Genomic DNA, 21,645 nt, shown 5'->3' on the forward strand with positions numbered 1-21,645 from the left:
GTCTTTATTCCTGTTCTGCCCCAGGTTCTTCAGAACCATTTTTTTTTTTTTTTTTTTTTTTTTAGATTCCATATATATGCGTTAGCATACGGTATTTTTTTTTTTTCTCTTTCTGACTTACTTCATTCTGTATGACAGACTCTAGGTCCATCCACCTCATTACAAATAACTCAATTTCATTTCTTTTTATGACTAATATTCCATTGTATATATGTGCCACATCTTCTTTATCCATTCATCTGTTGATGGACACTTAGGTTGCTTCCGTGTCCTGGCTATTGTAAATAGAGCTGCAATGAATATTGTTTTACATGACTCTTTTTGAATTATGGTTTTCTCAGGGTATATGCCCAGTAGTGGGATTGCTGGGTCGTATGCCATGGCATGTTTTGATTCTGAAAGAAATTACATTTTTCTTTACTTTTACATACTTAGTTGTTAAAAATAGGGTGGTAGAAAAAATTGCAAAAGTATTGTTCTTTTCTAGTAAAAGAATTTGATCCAGGGTAGTTTGTTTTATCATGACTTTTATCTTACCTTTAATTTTCATATATAATATGTTCCTGAAAACATGTTTGAAGGTCATTGTCTGAAAGTCGAATGATAGTGTGGTGTAAGGTACCCTCAAGGCCTAATGTGTCATAAAATTCCCAAATATGCTCATGTAGTTTCTGCTCCCCTCTATCTTGGCAACCTAATTGGAGGGATAAGAATCTTCCCAGGCTCTGTAGCCTTGGGTCAGCCTTCCTGATGTTATAACATAATTTTTTTTAAAAAAATGTAAAGGCCTGACCTCATACAAATATAAATGAACACATGAAAGACATTATGTAGTTCATTAATTAATGAGGGGACCAGTAAGATGTTAAAACCAGTTCAAAGCAACAGATGCATATATAATCAGGAATGCTGAAAGAAGTTTACAAATACATGCAAAACTATTCGATATCTACAGGGCAATAATCAATTGTATTCCACCAGACAAAATTCATTTGAATTTCTATAGAAAAGAATCATTTGTATTACTCTAAGTTTTCTATAATTTACAGAGTTGTAAAACAGCTGGAAGACAATGAAAGATGCAGGCCCCTAAAGAATCAGATCATCCAGAAGGATGGATTGGACAGAACACCCAGCAGTCTTTTTTTTTTTTTTGGTCTGTTTCAAAGTCTTTCATAATTTTTCATAACAGTCTTCCCCCGTGTAGTTATATAATCCAAAAAAATTATTCTTGGTGTAAAAAATGCTAGTGCAATAAGAGCATTAGTTAAATATATAGAATCACTGAATTTTGCAATTCAGTACTGAACATCCATGACAGTTACAAAATTAACTTCTGTTTGAAAGTTTTCATAAAGAATATTGGAATTGACTTTGTAAGCCTCTTTTAATTGTTGTTGTGGGGCTAGAAAACCAAGCCTAAGAAACTAACTATACCAGATTTCACTTGTAGAGTACCTGTAAATTTGGTGAGTTTCTCTTTTCTCAGAGTCCCGCAGATTTGCTAAGGTTCTTGGCCTGCCAATAAGTGACTTCCTTACCTCCTGAGGGCTTGAACCTATAAGCCAGGTACCAGGCCACTTTTACTGCTTTGTAGATTTTGGATCCATATCTAAAGTCAGCTTTTGTTTTGTAAATATGGCTTGACTTACCTAATTCAATGAGAGTCATTCGCAAAAATGATAGTCCATGGAAGGCCTTGGTTCATCAAATGATTTGTCCAGTTTTGTCCTAATGAAAAGGAGAACGGGTTCTTGTTGGACATATGCAAATAACTATATTGCCATGAAGAGTAAGGAGACTCAGTAATAGTTTCTGAATTTGTGAGTCAGGGGATGCTTAATGAGAATCAGATAACATTTCAAAGTATTTTGTTGCATTTTACAGAAGTACTATTTACTGAATTGTTGTGGGTTATGGATAGCTTAAGAAAAAAGAGAAGGGTTTTTTTTTTAATATAAGAAAAATAGATCATTACAGTATTAACACTGTCCTAAACAAATAACCACAATAAATTCTCATCAATTCATTCAGTCCTGTGTTCCTTGAGATCTTGGCTTAACAGCCTGCTTTCATGAGGCTGTCTGATTTTGAACTATAAAGAATCCTGATTCAATCCAGTCATCTCAGAAGCTTGTACCCAAGAATCTTTTTTTTTTAAGTGTCAGAAATTTGCAGTCCTGGTACATTCTTTGTCCATGAGGCTCTGGGACTGTCCTTTTTAGTTCAGAATACAAACCCTGCCTTATAGCCTGTAGCAGTGCCTTCTGACACGCATCACATTAAAACAAAACTACATAGATGACAGATACTTAATGGCTGTGAGCCAGTGAATAATATCAGGGTGAATAAGGGTAAAATTCTCTGTTGGAAGTATAGTGTACAACTATTTCATAAGAGTTTTGATTGGCATTTGCCCTGAGATTAAAAACACTATGGACCGGGAATTACCTCATGGTCCAGTGGTTAGGACTCTGTGCTTCCACTGAAGGGGGCACGGGTTCGATCCCTGGGGAACTAAGATCCTGTATGCTGCACAGCGCGGCCGAAAAAAAAAAAAAAGAAAAAATTATGTGCAGCAAAGGCATTGACAGATCTCCAAGAAATTTCATAGAGTTTTGTTCATTATTTTACTGTTATAATTATTTCTATCATCTCTGTTTTTAAAAGATAAAAGACAAAGAAAAATTGTGATTTTCTGGGTGTCCTCTGAGAAATCTCAAATACAGTTTTGGGTGACTTTTTATTTTTTCTTTATTTAGGATCCAATTTTGAGAAGACAAAATCAAAAAAGTTGTCAGAGGAGATTTTGGCACTTGGTTAAGATAGGTGCCTGAGAACTAATATTTAATAAATAATAAATAATAAATATTTAATAAACTCTTTCATCAATGGGACAAAATAAAGTTTATTTTCTAAATTCTGTTCACTACACTTTCCCATATTCTAATTAGAACAAACTGACCTGGTTCTCTTTCAGGGGTTTTACCCCGTTGAAGCCATTTTTATAATACTGAGATGTTATTTATAACACACTGTGTGTTCATATTATTATATTCAAATGAATCAATAAATAAGTATTTTTGTAAATTTATATTTCACTTTCCAATTTAGTAAATACCAATAGTTTCTTAACCCATGTAAACAAAAGCTCTCTGGAGTCCTCAGTAAGTCCTAGAGTCCTTTGGACTAGAGACTAAAAAGCCTGAGAACTACTGCAACTGCTGCCTTCAGACACATCTACCCTTGGAAAATAAAAGTACACACAGAGTTGTGTTTCTCTGTCACAGTTGTTCCAAGTGTAGTCTCATTACTCATATCTTTCAACCAAGTAACTATAACTAACTTCTATTTCACAGAGAACACTGGGTTAGTGGATAATTTAGAACTGTATGGCATACACAAGCAAATTAGTAGACCTGCAAAGTCATGAACTCACATATTACAACTTTCTACTGCCACACACATCTCTTCTGTGACTCCTTAAAGTGGCAAAAATGAATATGTTCATTAACATGACCAAAGCTGTAACCTTAAGAAGCAAAATTATATAAACTTGAAATTATACTTAATGATTCATGTTTCAATATTCTATCTTACTTAAAAATTATCTGTGTCTAATAATATCCATTAATTCAATTTAATATAAATTCAGAGTGGCATGGACATATATACCCTACCAAATATAAAATAGATAGCTAGTGGGAAGCAGCCGCATAAAGCAGAAACTAACACACCATTGTAAAGCAATTATACTCCAATAAAGATGTTAAAAAATATATATATAAATTCAAGCTTTTACCTTGGAAATTGTCTACTACAAAACATAAATACTACAGAACATAATTATGGTTGAAATAAATGTTTGTCAGAATAATGATTGAATTTAATTGAATACAGTTTTCATTTTTCATAGTTTTTAATAATATGTAGGAGTAATATTAGCTAATTTGATCAGTAAACCTGTATAATTTTAGGAAAAACAAACCCAAGTGGAATAAAATGTATGCTTCTGTTATACTTTATACTGATAAAGATATAGCTGTTTTATTAAGCCAAAATTATTAAGCTAGTATTGTTTACCAAAGATTTACTCTTATTAATGTGAACTTGGATTCTTAAAATGTTTCTTAGTTTTAACAAGAAGAATTTTATTTAAGTTTAGTACATTTAAAGCGTTAGAAGTTCAAACAACAAGGTCCTACTGTTTAGCACAGGGAATTATTAATATAGTCAAACTGTGATTAAACCATAATGGAAAAGAATATGAAAAAGAATATATATGTATAACTGAGTCACTTTGCTGTACAGCAGAAATTAACACAACACTGTAAATCAACTCTACTTCAATAAAATTTAAAAAAATAAAGTATTAGAAGTTCGATTTCCTATTCTGGGAATTTTAGCAATACTGAATTTATGTAAGAGCTTGTTTATCTCTGTAAGTCAATCAGAACAGAACTTCTTTAATTTAAGAGACTTTATACTATCATTTTTCAGTATCCTCTGGAGAAAGAAAGAAATTTCATACAGAGTAAGAGGTAAAGGCCTTTCTGAGTTTGACACATAGTCACAGAGAGAGCTTATAGCTTCAGATCTATAACTTAGGCACAGATCAAGTAAACACAGAAACATAAAATCTCACTGGTCCAAATGTCAAAGAGGTACTCTCCTTCCCAGTGGGTATGTAATTTTTAATTGATTTGAGCTAAAAAAATAGAGAAATAAATTTTTAATAAGAGTCTAACAAACCAGTTTCTCTGTCCTTTCACCTGGTTGAGTAGATCTCTATCATCCATTTACAGAGATCATCAGATTGTCAAACTATAAAACCAAACTCCTTACCATTGCTCTTACTAATGGGAAAATAACTTATCAGTAGTAAGTAAACCAATGACAGAAAAATAAAACATAAAATTAGTGGAGAGGGGAAAAGAAGCTAGAGAAACAGAGAGCCAGCAAATTTTAAGTTCTATTGCTGAGTGGAATTCACCTCTGGGAGCCAGGAAAAGACATGCCTGGGCTTAAGCTATTAAGGAGGTGCACTTCACTGGCAACTCCATTTAACTAGCTCAGTCAAATGAATCCATCTCAGTGGGCAACCTTCAAACTGGTAAAAAAATAAATTTTTATATAAGGGAAAATCATGATTTTCATACAAATATAAAATGAACCTGTGTCAAAGACTTATTTAACTCATTCATTAACAAGGGAACCAATAAGATGTTACAACTGACTCAAAGATGAATTCAAACAAGACATACTTGGGTGTTCCCTGGCCGTCCAGTGGTTAGGACTCTGGGCTTTAACTGCCGAGGGGCCCGCACGGCATGGGCAAAAACAAAAACAACACACACATGTACGTATAGGTGATCAGCCATGTTGAAACGAAATACTAAATACTTATCAATATCCACAGGGAAGTCTCTTGTATTATACTGGACAAAATTCATTTATTGTAGGTTTTCTACAATTTACAGAGTTTGTAAAATAGCTCAAAGACAATGAAAAGCACAGGCCCCCATAGAATCACATAACCCAGAAGGTTCGTTAGACAGGGCACCTAACAATCTTTCTTGTCTATTTCAAAGTCTTTCACTGAGAACAATCCAGGCAGAAGCCCTTTCCAGCCCTTGTCCTCTTTGCCAACTTGGGCACAACGTCAGCAAGCCCCTAATCTTTCAACCTTCCAACTAGAACTTTCTAGGTTCGTGGAGCAAGGATGGGGGAAAGGATTTGTCTTCACCTATGTTTGCATCACTAGCTGGATGAGGCCTTTCCTTGCTGCCTCACTTTCCTCCAGGCTTCTTGTGATCACCGTGAAGCCAATCATTGCACAGTGTGGAGGTGGAGTTTTAAGACATCAGGCAACGGGGTATCTGTTGGTATAGTTACCCAGAGTGACTTAGTAAGCTCCAGTTCCCTGAGCCTGATCACCAGAATTCTCCCAGAGGGCCACAAGCTCAGACCAAAGAAGGTCCCTGCTGCCTTGACAGAAGCCAAGCTTTGTCCCCTATCCACAACAGTCACAGTGTTGGCTAGGTAGAAATCATCATTTGTCAGGTGATAAAATAAAGACTGAATTCTATTTAAGAGAGGCAATTTAGGAGTACCAACATATAATATATGAAAGGCTTGTTTTATGAAAGTAAAATAATTGAGGTTGAGAATCACAATTGGAAAAATGTAAGAAAATCAACATTTATTGTGCTTCTGCATTTGATACGTTGCCTCTTTTAATTGTATATTGTGTGTGTGTCTGTCCACAGTTTTGCTGGACCTCAGTGTGCTTTTGACTAAACTCAGTTTCCAAAAGGAATCGTCTGGGTTTTATGAGTTGTTTTATTAACCACATAAAATTTTAAAGTCTTCTTAAGGTCAGTTGGTTACCATAGGCTAGTTCTTGGCACTCTTTTTAGGTAAGACTTCTGTTTTTTCATCTGTAAATTTAGTAGAAGGTTATGGTTCAAAGAAAAAAAATTCAAAATGCTACGGTGTTATTAATCAGAACAAAGTCCTCTTTACTTTGACTTTTGGCACTGTACAATATGCTTTATTAAACATCAGGATTTAGATTGATCTTTAGAACACCTTTACAGAAAGGAAATCACAGTCTTGAAGCTGATAATAGAACAGTTGCAAAAAGCACGAAACAACTGTTCTATTTAGCTATGCATTTTGTTAACACGTTTCATATTAGTAACCTTACTTCTGATAAAGCTTTTTCATTAGTATTCTCAGCAGAAACAACTGATACATCTTTCTTGACCTCACCATGCTTAGAACAAAAACTTAAAAGACGATAAATCTTCTTGAAACCTCATGTTTTTCCAGATCATCTGCTTGTCAAACATGGCAGAATATGGTTTTGAAACAGTGGAAACATAACTGCTCTCTTAGGTCTGCTTGTCTTCCACCAGCATTCGTCTTACTCAATTGTGTCACTTGTTCAAGAGTAGAAACTACTCTTCAGAACTAACTCAGGTTAGCTCATTGCTGTTCTAGGAAGCAGAATGCCAGTGAAAGAGAATGAATGTCCTCCTTTAAAGCTCCTTCATTTTCTTCTTATTTGTTGCATAATAAGTTATATCAGATTATGCATTTGCTTCTGAATTTTGGTTATCCTTTTAGATAGTGTCTTTTCATCCACTATTTCCTTTGAAAGGCCCCTGAAAAATATCCCAGTTTCTCATCAGTAAGATTTCATTTTCAACATAGGAATACCATGCAAAGTGACAACTGTGACTTTTGTTCAGCTCTAATACTTAACTTCTTTTGTCAGGAAGTGAACTGATGCTGGCTTCTCTTTGTCTTATTCCAAGTTGGGGCATGAGATTTTCCCTGCATTAGAAGGTTGTTGAGACCTGAAGCCTGGGAAGGTAAGATGCCAGCATGAATACTGTCCGTTTAGAACTGTGGTTTAATTGAGTGTCTGGTGATTTAAGAGCATAAGTCTTTCCATTTGTTCCTGGATTTATGTTCTTGATGTCCTTTAAGTTTTACCAAAACATGTGAAAAATGTCTACAATTGGAAGGCCCATTTATAATTTATCATTTATTAATTTTAAATATAGCTTTATATTTACTGAAATTATTACTTAAAGGAAGAACTGACATATACCAGTTTTTATGTATAAATAAGTCTTTGTATATACAAATATATGTGTATTTTTTACACCAAGGATCATAACAAAATAGAATACAAAAAATATATATGTATTTTCTGCTTGTAGTTTTACTTTTCCTCCCTGATCATTTTTTTAAAACATATATACCTTATCTTTCAAGAGCAGTTTTGGATTTCCTCCCTGATCTTTTTTTTTTTTTTTTTTTTCCCTTGAGGAAAGCAAAATAGGGTGAGAATTGAGATAATTATTTTTCTCACATGGAGGAAGACAACATTTAAGAAAAATTTTTTAATCACAAAATTTTCCCCAAGTACTCTGGTGAACCCGGCAGCATTCTATGGGTGTCTCTCCCAAAAAGTCTTAATTGGAAAAGAATACTGCATGGATGCAGTAATGAAGGTCGGGTTTTAAACTACTGTTGCTCATCATTTGTTTACATGCTTCCTTCATTCACGGCGCTTTAGCTAGTTTCAGTAAGTAAAATATTTCAAATTTTCACAGTGATTTACTTAAGCAAAAAAATTATAACCCTTCACAATAAAATTATAACAATACCATACATAATGACAAATACGAATTATTCTCTATGCAGGATGTTTTATCCATTTATATACAGATATAATCTGTAGTCCATTTCAGCACATGAATTATCTTGTTCATAGTCAATCTTGGAAGAACCTAATAGATTTTGCTTTTTTACTAGACTTAGATTATACTTACACATTTGAAGCATACTAGTTATTGGTTTTTAATGGTGCTAATATCATATAAATATTAAAACTTTTGCAAGATTGAATATTAGCTAAGTATCTCTAGATACTATTAAGAATCTAATAAATGCTTAGTGAAGTTACATTTATGGCACTAGCTAATAAAAGAGTCAGTCTTCCCTGAATTCTTGGCTTATAAAAATCTAGTAGGAGTTTCATAGGATGTTGGCATGTTTGTGTATTGTTATCTGGCCCTGGAATGCTAAAGGGATTTAAGCCCATGTGGTTAGTTCGTGTTTCTTGAACAATCTAATAGTTTTATTTTATTTTGGTTTTGTTACCATTTTTCATGGGTTTCAGATTGAACTTTGATTACTACAGAGTAGGAATCAAACTTGGAAGTGAATTTTGGCATATGCCAATATTATACTTTTTCTTTCCAGGATAGATTAGCCCAAGTGAAGTGGCATTGACATTGAATCACTATTTGGTTAGTGGACTCTTATAAAGTTGTTTCTTGTTTCTGAAAAATATTTAATAATAATAACACATTTATTGATCTCCACGCTCTTAACTTTTTCTGGCTGTAATTTTTCTTGAGCATTTTATTGCCTGTAGTCCTACATTAGATGTAAACATGGTCTTTGTAAAGTAACTACTTTAATTTGTTTCACTTGCATAGTGTGTTTCAATGTTCAAAGCACTTTTAGACATTATTTGATTCTGACAATAGCCCTATGAAATAGCAAAAGCAGGTGTTATTTTGATTTTTACAGTGTCTTAGAGACAAGATCACACAGCCAACAATCATAAGAGTGGGATGAAGAAATCAGTTTTTTCTAGCTCATAGTCCAGTACTCTTTCTTGAAGCTAAATGGCACTGTTTGTTTACATGATTAAAAACTTGGTTCTTACAACTTACCTGGAATGCTGTAGAATCTAATGAGTTTATTTCATGTCCAGTGTACTAAACATAGCTTCTGGGTTTAAGGGCAAGATTGTTGGTGGTATTCAGCCAGAAAACCAACACATATGACTTGGATTCTGAGTTTTGGAATTTCTCACCTAGCTGAGCATTTGTACCTGTTCCAGCATTCATCTTTCAGTTCCAGGAGAATGTGTGTGATCCTAGTGCTTGGTATTCACCTCATTAGGTGGCACAACTGTTTGCTACTTGGCAGTCTGTGCAGAAGTGATGTCCGGAAATAATTTAGCAAGAAAGTTACATAAAGACTGAAGGCTACTTAGTTCTGCATGAAATGGTGGTACAAATGCCTCACCTTTCTGTTTTGCTTCAACTAGTACTACCATTTAGTTATCTGTCTAAATCTTCTTAATTCACCCTTATTTATCCTTAAAGGAGCTGACTTTGCCTAAAGTTTGATATTTGTGTCATAACTGGGTCATAACATTTTCATAAATGAGCTCGAGCTTTAAAAGTGGAATCCTTGTACATACTCATTGGTAGGCTGTGTTTACTTTTTTGTATGATAAATATCTGAAATTTTTAAATTAATTTTTAGGTTAGCCATTTCTACTTCTTAGATAACAACATAATATTTAAATTTCTTTGCTTTTCTCTAAATTCTGATTTGACTAGTTAAATAATAACAAGATGTGTTTATTCTTCACTTTGCTTTATTTAAAGATACCATCAGCTTTTGACTTTCCCACAAGAGCATGTGTTTGCTTGGCCCTGCTGTAAGACAACAGAACAACACTGTAGTGTTGATTGTTTTCCTTTATATGCCTTTTTTGTTTGTTTGCTTACAACCTGATCTGACCACTCAGCTTATATTTATACCATTCTCTTGACTCCTTCCAGCTCAAAGTAAACACATAGGGTTAGTTACATCAGCTAGTTTTTCATCTTCTTCCTTGAAGTTCAACCTTACCTAAACTTGAACAGCCTTGAGTAATGAGTTTATAGCATTTTAAAAAAGAAATCTTCCTTATAAAGAAGAATTATACTGTTTCAATTCAGAATTTATTTCTTTAGGGTTCTAGCTATATTCAAATGGAAACTGAACCCCATTTTAACATCATTTCAAAACCTGAGAGTTATTTTAAAACGATGACAGTAACTTTTTCAGTGGCTAAATCTTTTCTTTAAAAACCTTCGGAAGTCATAAATAATTACTACTTATTGAATTCTGGTTTTGAAAAATTTAGAACTTTTTTTTTTTTTTTAACTGTGTGGAATGCCCCTTTCCTTCTTTGGTTATTTTGTGATTACATATGTATTGATTTTTTTGGTAGTCTCTGTATTAACTTTCTAGGCCTGTGTGTGTCTGTGTGTGTGTGTGTGTCTCTGTGTGTTATTTATCCCCTTTTTAGGAAGCGGGATGTGGGGCTAGAGGAGAAATAAACAAATTATTTTCATTTAATCTTTTTTCTCCTCGTACTTATTTAACTGACTTGATCTTTGGAAACAATAAGTATTTTTTATTTAGACATTAGGTAATTGTGTTTTGTAAAGTATTTTACTTGCATTTCAGTTTGCCACTCATATTCTGTCCTTTCTTTTCCTTTCTCTGTTTCCTCAACTCCATCTTTACAGTAGTTTGAGAGAATCAAAACTGCTTCTTTGCTCAAACTGACACCCCTCCCCCCTCAGTGGAGGCCATAACCAATAACACCACTGCCTCACCATGGGTAGGGCTTGAGGTTCATAAAACATCTTTCATATGCTCATTTAAGTAAAATCGATCCCTTGTGCTATAACTTGATATTCTTTTCTCTTATTTATTTGTATACTGCTTTATTAGCCTATCGCATTAGTTGCCAAGCTTTGTTAGTAATCACTTCAGCATGTAACTTTCTAGGCCTGCATCCTTGTTAGACTAGGGTGGGAGAAAAGAAGATAACATTTGTAAATACTTCCTAAACTGGAAAGAGGTGAGGAGGAGAATTAATTTAGTAGAATAGATATTTCTATTTTTGGTAATACTAGCTTAAAGAATATATATACACACACACATGTTTTTTTATGCAAAATTATTGCTAAGTGTAGTTTACTCCAGCGGTCCCCAACCTTTTTGGCACCAGGGACCAGTTTCGTGGAAGACAGTTTTACCACGGACCCGGTGGGGAAGGGGGATGGTTCAGGTGGTAATGTGAGTGATGGGGAGCAGCAAATGAAGCTTCACTTGCTGGCCCGCCGCTCACCTCCTGCTGTGCTGCCCAGTTCCTAACAGGCCGCAGACTGGTACCGGTCCGTGGCCCGGAGGTTGGGGACCCCTGGTTTACTCCGTAACTTCATGGGTTGGTTTATAAACAAACATTAGTATATATTAAAATACTATTCTTTATTTTAACTGCAACTGTGAAATAATGAAATTGATCTGGTGTCAAACTCATTAGTTCATATCAATCTCTAGTTTTATAATCTCTGAACATATTAACAGGGAAGAAGGAACTGATTGATATTACCAAAGATTATGGTTCTCTGTCACATAGTTTTAAAGAGCTGAAAGTAATTGGCTTTAAAATATTTGGCTGGCAAATGAAAATATCACAAAATCTCTAGAAAAGGAAAGTAATAAGGTAAGGAGTAGAGCTACCAGATACTAAAGCATATTATAAAGCAACAATATTGAAGCAATATGGTAGAAGCCCAAGATTAGATGTATAGATCATTGAAGAATAAAGAAATGCTGTTACTTATACAAATTTGACATACATTAAAGGAGGCACTGTTAAACAGTAGGAAAGGGAATTATTATTTAATAAATGGGGTTGGAATAACTAGTTAGCAATGTCAAGGAAAAATATACTTAGAACCACATCTATACCAGAAATAAAATAAATTTCAGATAAACTTAAGTGTGGATAATTAACATATTGAAAATCTAAAAGATAAAAGGACTGAATATTCTATAATTTCTCTGGAATTTCTAAACAATTTGAAAACTGGAAAAGGAAGATAGCAAAGATTAGACTGCACATGCTAATTTGTTTTATTATAACTGTAGCTCTGTGATCATTATAGGAAAGCATGCCTATTCTATGTTCACAATCTGAAAATTAGTCTTACTTTTTTTTCATACCAGCTGGAAACCTTATGCTTTCTATACTAGTTAATGGAACAGAGAATGCAATTCTTTATCTAAAATTTTATTCTGTAGATGCATTGAAAATTATACAGGAGCTCGTTGTGAAGAGGTTTTTCTCCCAAGCTCCAGCATCCAAACTAAAAGCGACCTGTTTGCAGCTTTCGTGGCATTGGCTGTTCTTCTAGGAACTCTTATCATTGGAGCCCTCTACTTCCTTTGCAGGTAACCAAAATAAAAACATGCTTTTGAAAAGAAAAAGTAATGCATGAAGTAGTTATCCTACTAAATAATCAATATGCCCTTTAGCTCTAGATTATTTTTCCAGATTGTTTTTCTGTTTATAGTTATTTCTCTAATAGAGTTACTGTTATTAAATTTTATTATTTATTTATTTATTTATTTATTTTTGTTATTAAATTAATAAGTCATTTTTGAAAGGATCTTAAGCAGTCTCTATTTATTCTTTGTTACTGTCATCATTATTATTTACCTTGACTTTTCTAAACTAGTAAGGTAGACCCACATTCACTAAAGTCATCATGCCAAAAATACCTAAATATTTGGACTAGGTCTATTTAAAATAGATTTTGTGAAAGAAAAGAAACAATTTAGGCAACACGCTGTAAATATAAATTTAAGACATATAGTTAATATCTAGGATCAGCTCTTTATTTAATGCCTACTATGTGCTAGACATTGTGCTGATAAGCATAAAGAATATAATAGTGAAGAAAATAGACATGTTCCCTAACTTCATAGAGATTTAAATCAATTTGGAGAGACAGATGAATAGGCAGGCAATTAATTTGAGAAGACTAGTAACTCATAAGACAAAAGGAAAATTTATTCACATGAAACAACGCTATGCACTGAAGATTACTTTCATTCATTAGTTTTGGTCTTCAGCTTTTTCTGAATTTTTGTGAAAATAAGTGAATATAGAATTTATTAAATTTAGGAGTTATCTGGTACCATAACTCTCATTATTAATTAATATTTATTAAATGCACACTGTATGCTATCATAGATATTTGTGCAAATGGAAAATGGAGCTGAGGGTAGTCATAAAAGAGATACAGTGGGCTTGAGAAATTTATATTCTAAGAAAAGTAACATGTAAAATTATATTTCATAAAATCCTCATTTCTGAATTACTTTACACCATGGAGTAATAAAAATTGGAGATTGTGCTTTTAAAATATGTGGTATTGGTATTACATATTCTATTCTAAAATATATTATTTAGGCAATCTAATATGTTTTATCTCTCATAATTTTAGCATCTTACTACAGATTTAAAATTTAAATACAAACTCATTGTGTCAGATTATATTTCCCAAAGATAGCCACAAGAATATCTCTCATTCCTACATGCTCTTCTGCAGTGTGACCTTGCCACTCTTACATTAAGAGGAAGAGTTTATTTCTCTAAATCTTTGAATCTGGGCAGGCATTCAGACTGCTTTGACCACAGAATATTGTGGAAATGGTGCTGTTCTAGTTAAGGGCATAGCCTTTAAATGGCCTGGCAGCTTCCATCTCCTGTCACTCATACTTCTGCTGTTCTTTCACATAATCAGCTACCATGTTGTGAGAACAAAGAACCAGCCTCAGCTGATCTCCCAGCCGACAGCCAGTGTCAACTACCAGCCATTTGAATAAGCCACCTCAGACATCCAGCTCAGCTGAACCTTTAGTTGATCCAGATTTAGCTGCCAGTTGACTGCAACCACAGAGATCCCAAGCAAAAACTGCCCAGCTGTCAACCCACAGAACCATGAGAGATAAATTGTTTTAATCCACTAAATTCAGGTTGATTTGTTATACTGTTATAGATAACCAGAACACCCATGTTTGGAATTAGGTATACTCTTGACTTTAAATCATGTTTGGAAAAAAAATGAATAATGATTTATTATTTTATTCTATCCCTCTAAATATTTTGTTGGTCTAGTATGCTAAGGAGAAGACCAACTGACTAATTCCCTCATTAATCACTCTAGTGCCAGGTTGGAGATATAGCATTTCATGTGTTATTGATTGGATAATAAATACTTTTGTAATATCAATCAGGATCGGCTAGGTAACTATCAACCCTAACAGTTTAGTGGCTTAAAAAAATAAGACTATTTCCCATTCATAGTGTATAATTATTATCATTTGGCAGACTGGCTTTTATAATCATAGTCACTTAAAATCTCAAACTGATGGAGCAGCCACCATCCTGAATGCTGAGGGTTGCTCTGCCAGAGGGTTTCATATTTGAGTTGAAATGATCTGTCTGGCCATGATTCATTGGCCAGAATGAGCTGCACGGTCCTACTTAATTACAAGGGGTACCAGGAAATGCAATTCTACCATATGCCTATAAGGTAAAGAGCTAGAAATACATGTCCTACATAATGACCAAAGGATTTATTACGAAATCTAATATTCATTCCACTGGGAATTGTTAAGAGGGATTTTTTTTATTCCACAGAGCTTTAACATTGCTGTAATTGTCTAAAAATGAAACCCCTGTGCAAACCCATTGAGTTTGTGCCATGGTATGTTGTACCCCACAGGTGTTTAATGACACAAAGTTTCAGAGGAGACCTTCTAGAACACAGCAACTCTGCAGGCTTGAGCCAGAATTTAGCAATATTGCTAGTATGAGCAGGCTAAACAATACCTTTTTGGTAGAAAGTATAGATAAAAGAAAAAAGAAAGTACAGTTGACCCTTGAACAACACAGGTTTGAACTGCATGGGCCCACATATATGCAGATTTTTTTCAATAAATACTACAGTACTACATAATCCATGGTTGGCTGAATCCCTGGATGTGGAATCATGGATATGGTGGGCCAACTGTAAAGGGTATACGTGGATTTTCAACTGTGTGGTGGTCAGCACCCCTAACTGCTCATTGTTCAAGGGTCAACTGTATATAAGAACAAGAAAGGACAAAAGGAACCTCCAATCACAAATATTATCTGGTTTGCATCCTGATGCAGTCTGAATGTCTAGGGAAAAAAAGCTAGGAATGTTGAATAATCCAGGCTGGCGGTGCCCCAGGTGGTTGACAGAAACAAATGCAAATTAATTCTTGAAGAACCCACTTTCATCCTTTACCTTAAAAAGTATCTCACAGTATAAAAAGATTACCAAACATATAAGAAAAGAAGCACCATGAGTTAGAACCCACAGAAACAACTGATTGTAAAATCAGATATTCAAAATCTTTACTTTTTGGAAGAATCAGATACGTAATATAAAATACATATGTTTAATATATACCAAGAAATAAATGAGAGGCTTGTAAATAAGCAAATTTGACAAAGACCAAAACAGAACTCTAATACATAAAATATAATAATTATAATTTTTTAAAAGCCAATACATGTCTTAGTTCAATAAAATTTTTTAACCAAGAATATGTTTTTAATAGCAAATTAGACACAATAAAAGATTTAATGAAGTGAAAGATATAGATAAGAAATTACCCAGAAGGTAATTCTGAGAGGAAAAGAAATGGAAAATGTTATAGAGAGGTCAAGAGAAGTCAAGAAAAAGGGAGACCAGAGAGAAAGTATCTAGAAATGTATGATAGAAGAGAGAAAGGGGCAAAGGCAGTATTTGAAAAGGTAATGGCTGAGACCTTTGCAGAACTGATGAAAGTCAACCACAGATTCTAGAAGTCCAACAAATTTCAAGCAGGATAAATAAAAATAAATTTACATACGGGCACAGCCCAGTAAAACTGTAAAATGCTCAAAGAGAAAATTGCAAAAATGTTACAAAAGAATGACAGATTATCTTAAAAAATGCAACAATTTTACTGAAAGCTGGCTGCTCAGTAGGAAAGAAGCAAAACCAGAAGACAGAGCAAGCAATGATATTTTCAGTATCCATTGAAAATAACCATCAACCCCAAATTTCTGTATCACTGAAAACATCTTTCAGGAATGAGGGTAAAATGAAGATACTTTTAATTATTTATTTATTTGTAATTTTATTTATTTTTGGCTGCATTGGGTCTTTGTTGCTGCCTGTGGGCTTTCTCTAGTTGTGGTGAGTGGGGACTACTCTTTGTTGTGGTGCACGGGCTTCTCACTGAGGTGGCTTCTCTCGTTGCCGAGCACGGGCTCTAGACGCACGGGCTTCAGTAGTTGTGGCACGGGGGCCCTAGAGCATGTGGGCTTCAGCAGTTGTGGCACATGGGCTCAGTAGTTGTGGCACGCAGGCTCTAGGGCACATGGGCTCCAGTAGTTGTGGCACACGGGCTCAGTAGTTGTGGCTCGCGGGCTCTAGAGTGCAGGCTCAGTAGTTGTGGTGCACGGGCTTAGTTGCTCCACGGCATGTGGGGTCTTCCCGGACCAAGAATTGAACCCATGTTCCCCTGCACTGGCAGGCAGATTCTTAACCACTGGACCACCAGGGAAGTCCCAAAGATACTTTTAGATAAGCAAAACTTGTAAGAATTTGTCCCCTCATATTTTCAAGCAGGAGGAAATTGATCCTGTATGGTATATTGAGATGCAAGAAAGAAGAAAGATCAGAGAAAGTCATTATGTGAATGAATCAAAACAAATATTATATAAATTTTAACAATAGTACTGTACTATGTCTTTGAAAAGAGGAATTAAAACCCATGATGGCAGGACTTCTCTGGTGGCGCAGTGATTAAGAATCCACCTGCCAATGCAGGGGACACTGGTTCAAGCCCTGGTCTGGGAAGATCTCATGTGCCGCGGAGCAACTAAGCCTGTGCGCCACAACTACTGAGCCTGCTCTCTATAGCCCACTAGCCACAACTACTGAGGTCGTGTGCCACAACTACTGAAGCCCGTGCTCCGTAGAGCCCATGCTCTGCAACAAGAGAAGCCACCACAATGAGAAAGAAGCCTGTGCACCGCAACAAAGAGTATCCCCCACTCGCCGCAACTAGAGAAAGCCCACACACAGCAACGAAGACCCAATGCAGCCAAAAATAAATAAATTTATTTTTAAAAAGAAACACATGATAGCAATAGCAAATAAGTTGAAAGGATTGTAATTAACCTATACTAAAGGTTTTTAAATGGGAGAAGGATAATATATAGGTTAATGTGAGACCTTGATATATTAGGAATGAACATGTCTAGGGTGACAATTGAAGAAAAAAAATCAAAACACATAATTTCCAAATTAGAGGAAGGACAAAAAGGAATAAAAAATAATCAATTGATTAAACATAAAGAAAAATAGAGAAAAAAGGATAAATAGAAAGTATGATATAACATGGTAGATTTAAATCTAAATATATCAGTAATTATTTTAAATATAATTGTACTAAAGATTCCAGGTAAAAAACAAAGATTGTCATAATACACCTATTGTTTAAATCCTAAATTCTAGATGTTAAATCCTTCCAGAAAAGAATACAAATAGATTAGGAGTAAAAAGGTCATATAACTATCAGACAAAATAAATGTTATGGTAAAAGATTTAGTTCACTAGGAGGATTTAACAATTTAAAAATGTATGTGCTCTTATAAGCAAAATCTTAAAAAGTATAAATCAAAAATTGAAATACAAAGGAGAAATAAGCAAAACCACCATCACAGTTAAATTTTAATGTATGAGTCTCAGAAATTTATAAGAAAGGAGATAAAAATCAGTAAGACTTTATAAGATTTTAACAATGTAATTAACACATTTGATCTAGACATATTCTAGAACACAGTACAAAATTCTTTACAAACTCATACAGAATATTTATGAATATTATTCTGTGCTGGGCAGTAAAACAGTTTTCAACACATTTCAAAGGTTTGCTGTTATACCACATGCTCAGTCTTCAATGTGATTAAGAGGAAAGTCAGGGACAAGAATAACTATCAAAGACCTTCACATTCAGAAATTAAGAAATACATGTCTGTATAATTTATGGATCAAAAAGCTCACAATGGGGACTTCCCTGGTGGCACAGTGGTTAAGAATCCGCCTGCCAATGCAGGGGACACGGGTTCGAGCCCTGGTCTGGGAAGATCCCACGTGCCGCGGAGCAACTAAGCCCATGCGCCACAACTACTGAGCCCGCGTGCCACAACTACTGAAGCCCGTGCACCTAGAGCCCGTGCTCCACAAGAGAAGCCCTGCTCGCCACAACTAGAGAAAGCCTTCATGCAGTAACAAAGACCCAACACAGCCAAAAATAAAATATAAATAAATAAATAAATTTAAAAAAAAAAAAAAAAGCTCACAATGGAAATTGGGAAATATTTTGACTGGAACTATAATGAAAATACTATATAACAAATCTGAGAGATGCAAACAAACCAGCAGAGGAAAACTTATAGCCCTAAATGCTTATATGAGAAAAGAAGAAAGCCTGGAAATAAATAAGCTAAGCATTCATCTCACTAAGTTAGAAAAAGAATAGCAAAATAAATGCCAGGAAACTAGAAGGAAGTAAAAATAAAGAGTAGGAGTTAAAGAAAATAAATGTACAATAGGTGTAATAGAGAGGAACAACAAAGACAAAATTTGGTTCTATGAAAAGATTAATAATATTGACAAATCTCTTTCGAAGCGGGGGAAAGGCACAAATGAATAATATTAGGAATGAATAAAGATATAATAACTCAGGTGCCACAGACATTAAAAAGATCAAATAACCTACACATATCCTCCCATATACTTTAAATCATCTCTGAACACCTAATACAATGTAAATGGTAGGTAAATAGTTGTAAATATGATATAAATACTATGTAAATAGTTGTCAGCATTAGGCAAATTCAAGTTTTGCTTTTTGGAGCTTTCTGTATTCTTTTTTTTCTTTTTCAAATATTTTCGATTTGAGATTGTTTGAATCCACGGATGCAGAACCCCCTGATACAGCAGGTCAACTGTATAACAGAAATGGTATACAGTGCAGTGGGGAAATAATGGACTTTCCAATAAATAGTATTGGCATTACTGTTTATCCACATGGAAGAAACTAAAGTTGGATCTTTGCCTCAAAGCATACCTCAAAATCAGTACCGGTAGATTAAAGACCTAAATGTGAAATGCAAAATGAAAACTCTCAGAAGAACATTTAAAGAATGTCTTTGTGCCCTTGGGGGTGGGGATAGATTTCTGTAACAAGATTCAGGAAGTACAAATTGTAAAACAAATGGCAGATAAATTTGACTATATTAATATTGAAAACTTCTAGTTATCAAAAGACACTATTGAAAAAAAAGCCTAGCTACAAAGTGGGAGAAGATGTTTACAGCATGTGAAAATAGATGCATATATGTCTTGACTATATCATGAACTCCTACAAATCAAGAAAATAGTAAACCTATAGACAAATGGGAAAAATAAAAAAACTTATAAAAGATGAAGAAAATTCCATAAAATAAACATGAAAAGATGCTCAATCTTCTTAGTCAGGAAACTGCGAATTCAGCCTGCAATTATCTCACCCATAAGATTGGCAAAACTTTTTTTAAAAACCCAAACAATATAAAATGTGAGATTTTAGAGTTTGAAACAGTTTTGAACACTTTTGATTCAGTTTGCAAATGTCATGTAAAGTTAAAAAAGTATATGTGCTGCAACCAAGCAGTTTCACTTCTGGGTCTGTACCTTACAGAAACTCACACATGTATACCAGGAGTTTATAGTAGAACTATTCATAATAGCAAAAAACTGGAAATTACCAAGGTACCCATCAACAAAAGAATGGACAAATAAGTTGTGGTATGTTATTATAAAAGAATAATATATAAGCAGAAATGAATTACAGTTATACAAATTGACTGGGTGAATCTTAGAAACATAATTTTACATGAAAGAAGCAAGTCACATAAGAAAACATAACTGTATGATCCCATTCATATAAAGTTTAAAACTAGACAAAACTAAATGATGTGTTGGTTAGAGTCACATATATATAATTGGTAAAAGTATATAAAAAAAGTAAGAGACTGGTTAGCAAAAAATACAGAATGATGGTTACCTCTGGTGGGGAGAGAAAGGGAAGCAATTAGAGAAGACACACAACATTAATAGCCTGTTTCTAATCTTGTGCTGTGTACATAAGGGTCTATTACTGATTTTTAAACTGGACATAAACATTTTTATCTACTCTGTTCATATGTATGCTTTATTTAAAAATAAGCAACTTTTTGCTGTATACAAAAGTTAAACATTTTCATTTAAAACATTTGGAAAATGAATGTAAATTTAATGAGAAAAATATCATCATTAACATTCTTACAAAAATAATATTGTTGAATAATTTTCAGATAGGGTTGCAATACGCTTCAGATTGTATCTTTTCCATTTTTAAATGACAACACAAGCAGAGGTATTTTTACATGTGTCTTGTCAATATCAAGAGCAGAATTTGAAAAACAACATGAGTAGGTATTGCTTATAGAATCTAGTCGTAAGATTTAGGCTCATGCATGCTGACCAGGTGAAATGTATTTGTCTGAAATGTGGTGCTTTCAAGAATTAAAACAAGTCACTGTTTACTGTAGTATTTTTTAGGTCCATCAGTGGTTGAAATTGCTTTAAGCTGAGGGCCTTTTGAAATTTAATAACTAATTAATGCTGTATTTGAATGAGGTCCAAAATGATAACCCACTAATGCTGAACTCCAGGCTAGAACCAATTGTGTTTCACGAGGAGGAATCAGTGTATTTTTAGAAACCACTTTCATTTTGCTATGGTAAAAGTGGTTTTGAATTCATTTTCATTAATGTAAGGTAATATTTTAGGCACTGACTTATTGAAAAAAACTGAAAGCAAGTGTACATTCCAAAATCTTATTTAATATTAAAAGTAGTTTTTTAAAACTCTGTCATGACACCTGAATACAATTAGAACCTATATTAATTGACTCGATGACCAAAAAGATTGATGAACTGCAACCTTAAAAAGGTGCAAATGAGTTTTTCAATAGTTGACTAAAGCCACTCCATGTCACATAAGGGTCCCAACTAATAATGAAAGCTAGCCACTTGAAGAAGAGCACAAAAACATTACACTAAAATACAACAGTTCTGCTGTCTTAAAGGAGGAAGACTAAGTGGCATCATCAGCATCTGAGGTCCCCACAGATGACCTACCTGCCCTGGTGGATTTGTTAAATAATGGGGCATGGTTTTAGGGAAGCTCTGGCAGTTTCAGAGAGTTGTGGAAAAGAAAATGTACCTCCACATATTCAACTTAAAACTTTCTTTCCGGTTTTCCACTTACCCATTTTCCATTTGTGTGTTTCTTTCCTCTT

General features: G+C 34.2%; 1 protein-coding gene across 1 annotated transcript in view; it reads left to right on the top strand.

The window, feature by feature from the left end:
- Window positions 1-21,645, top strand: part of NRG4 (neuregulin 4) — a 128,574-nt gene that overhangs the window by 85,736 nt on the left and 21,193 nt on the right. Inside the window, exon 6 of the mRNA XM_082387083.1 lies at window positions 12,466-12,615. Within this exon, the coding sequence (XP_082243209.1) occupies window positions 12,466-12,615 (150 nt within the window). The remainder of the gene's footprint in view (window positions 1-12,465; window positions 12,616-21,645) is intronic.

Source organism: Balaenoptera borealis, assembly GCF_965194805.1.
Source record: "Balaenoptera borealis genome assembly, chromosome: 3".
Lineage (NCBI taxonomy): Eukaryota > Metazoa > Chordata > Mammalia > Artiodactyla > Balaenopteridae > Balaenoptera > Balaenoptera borealis.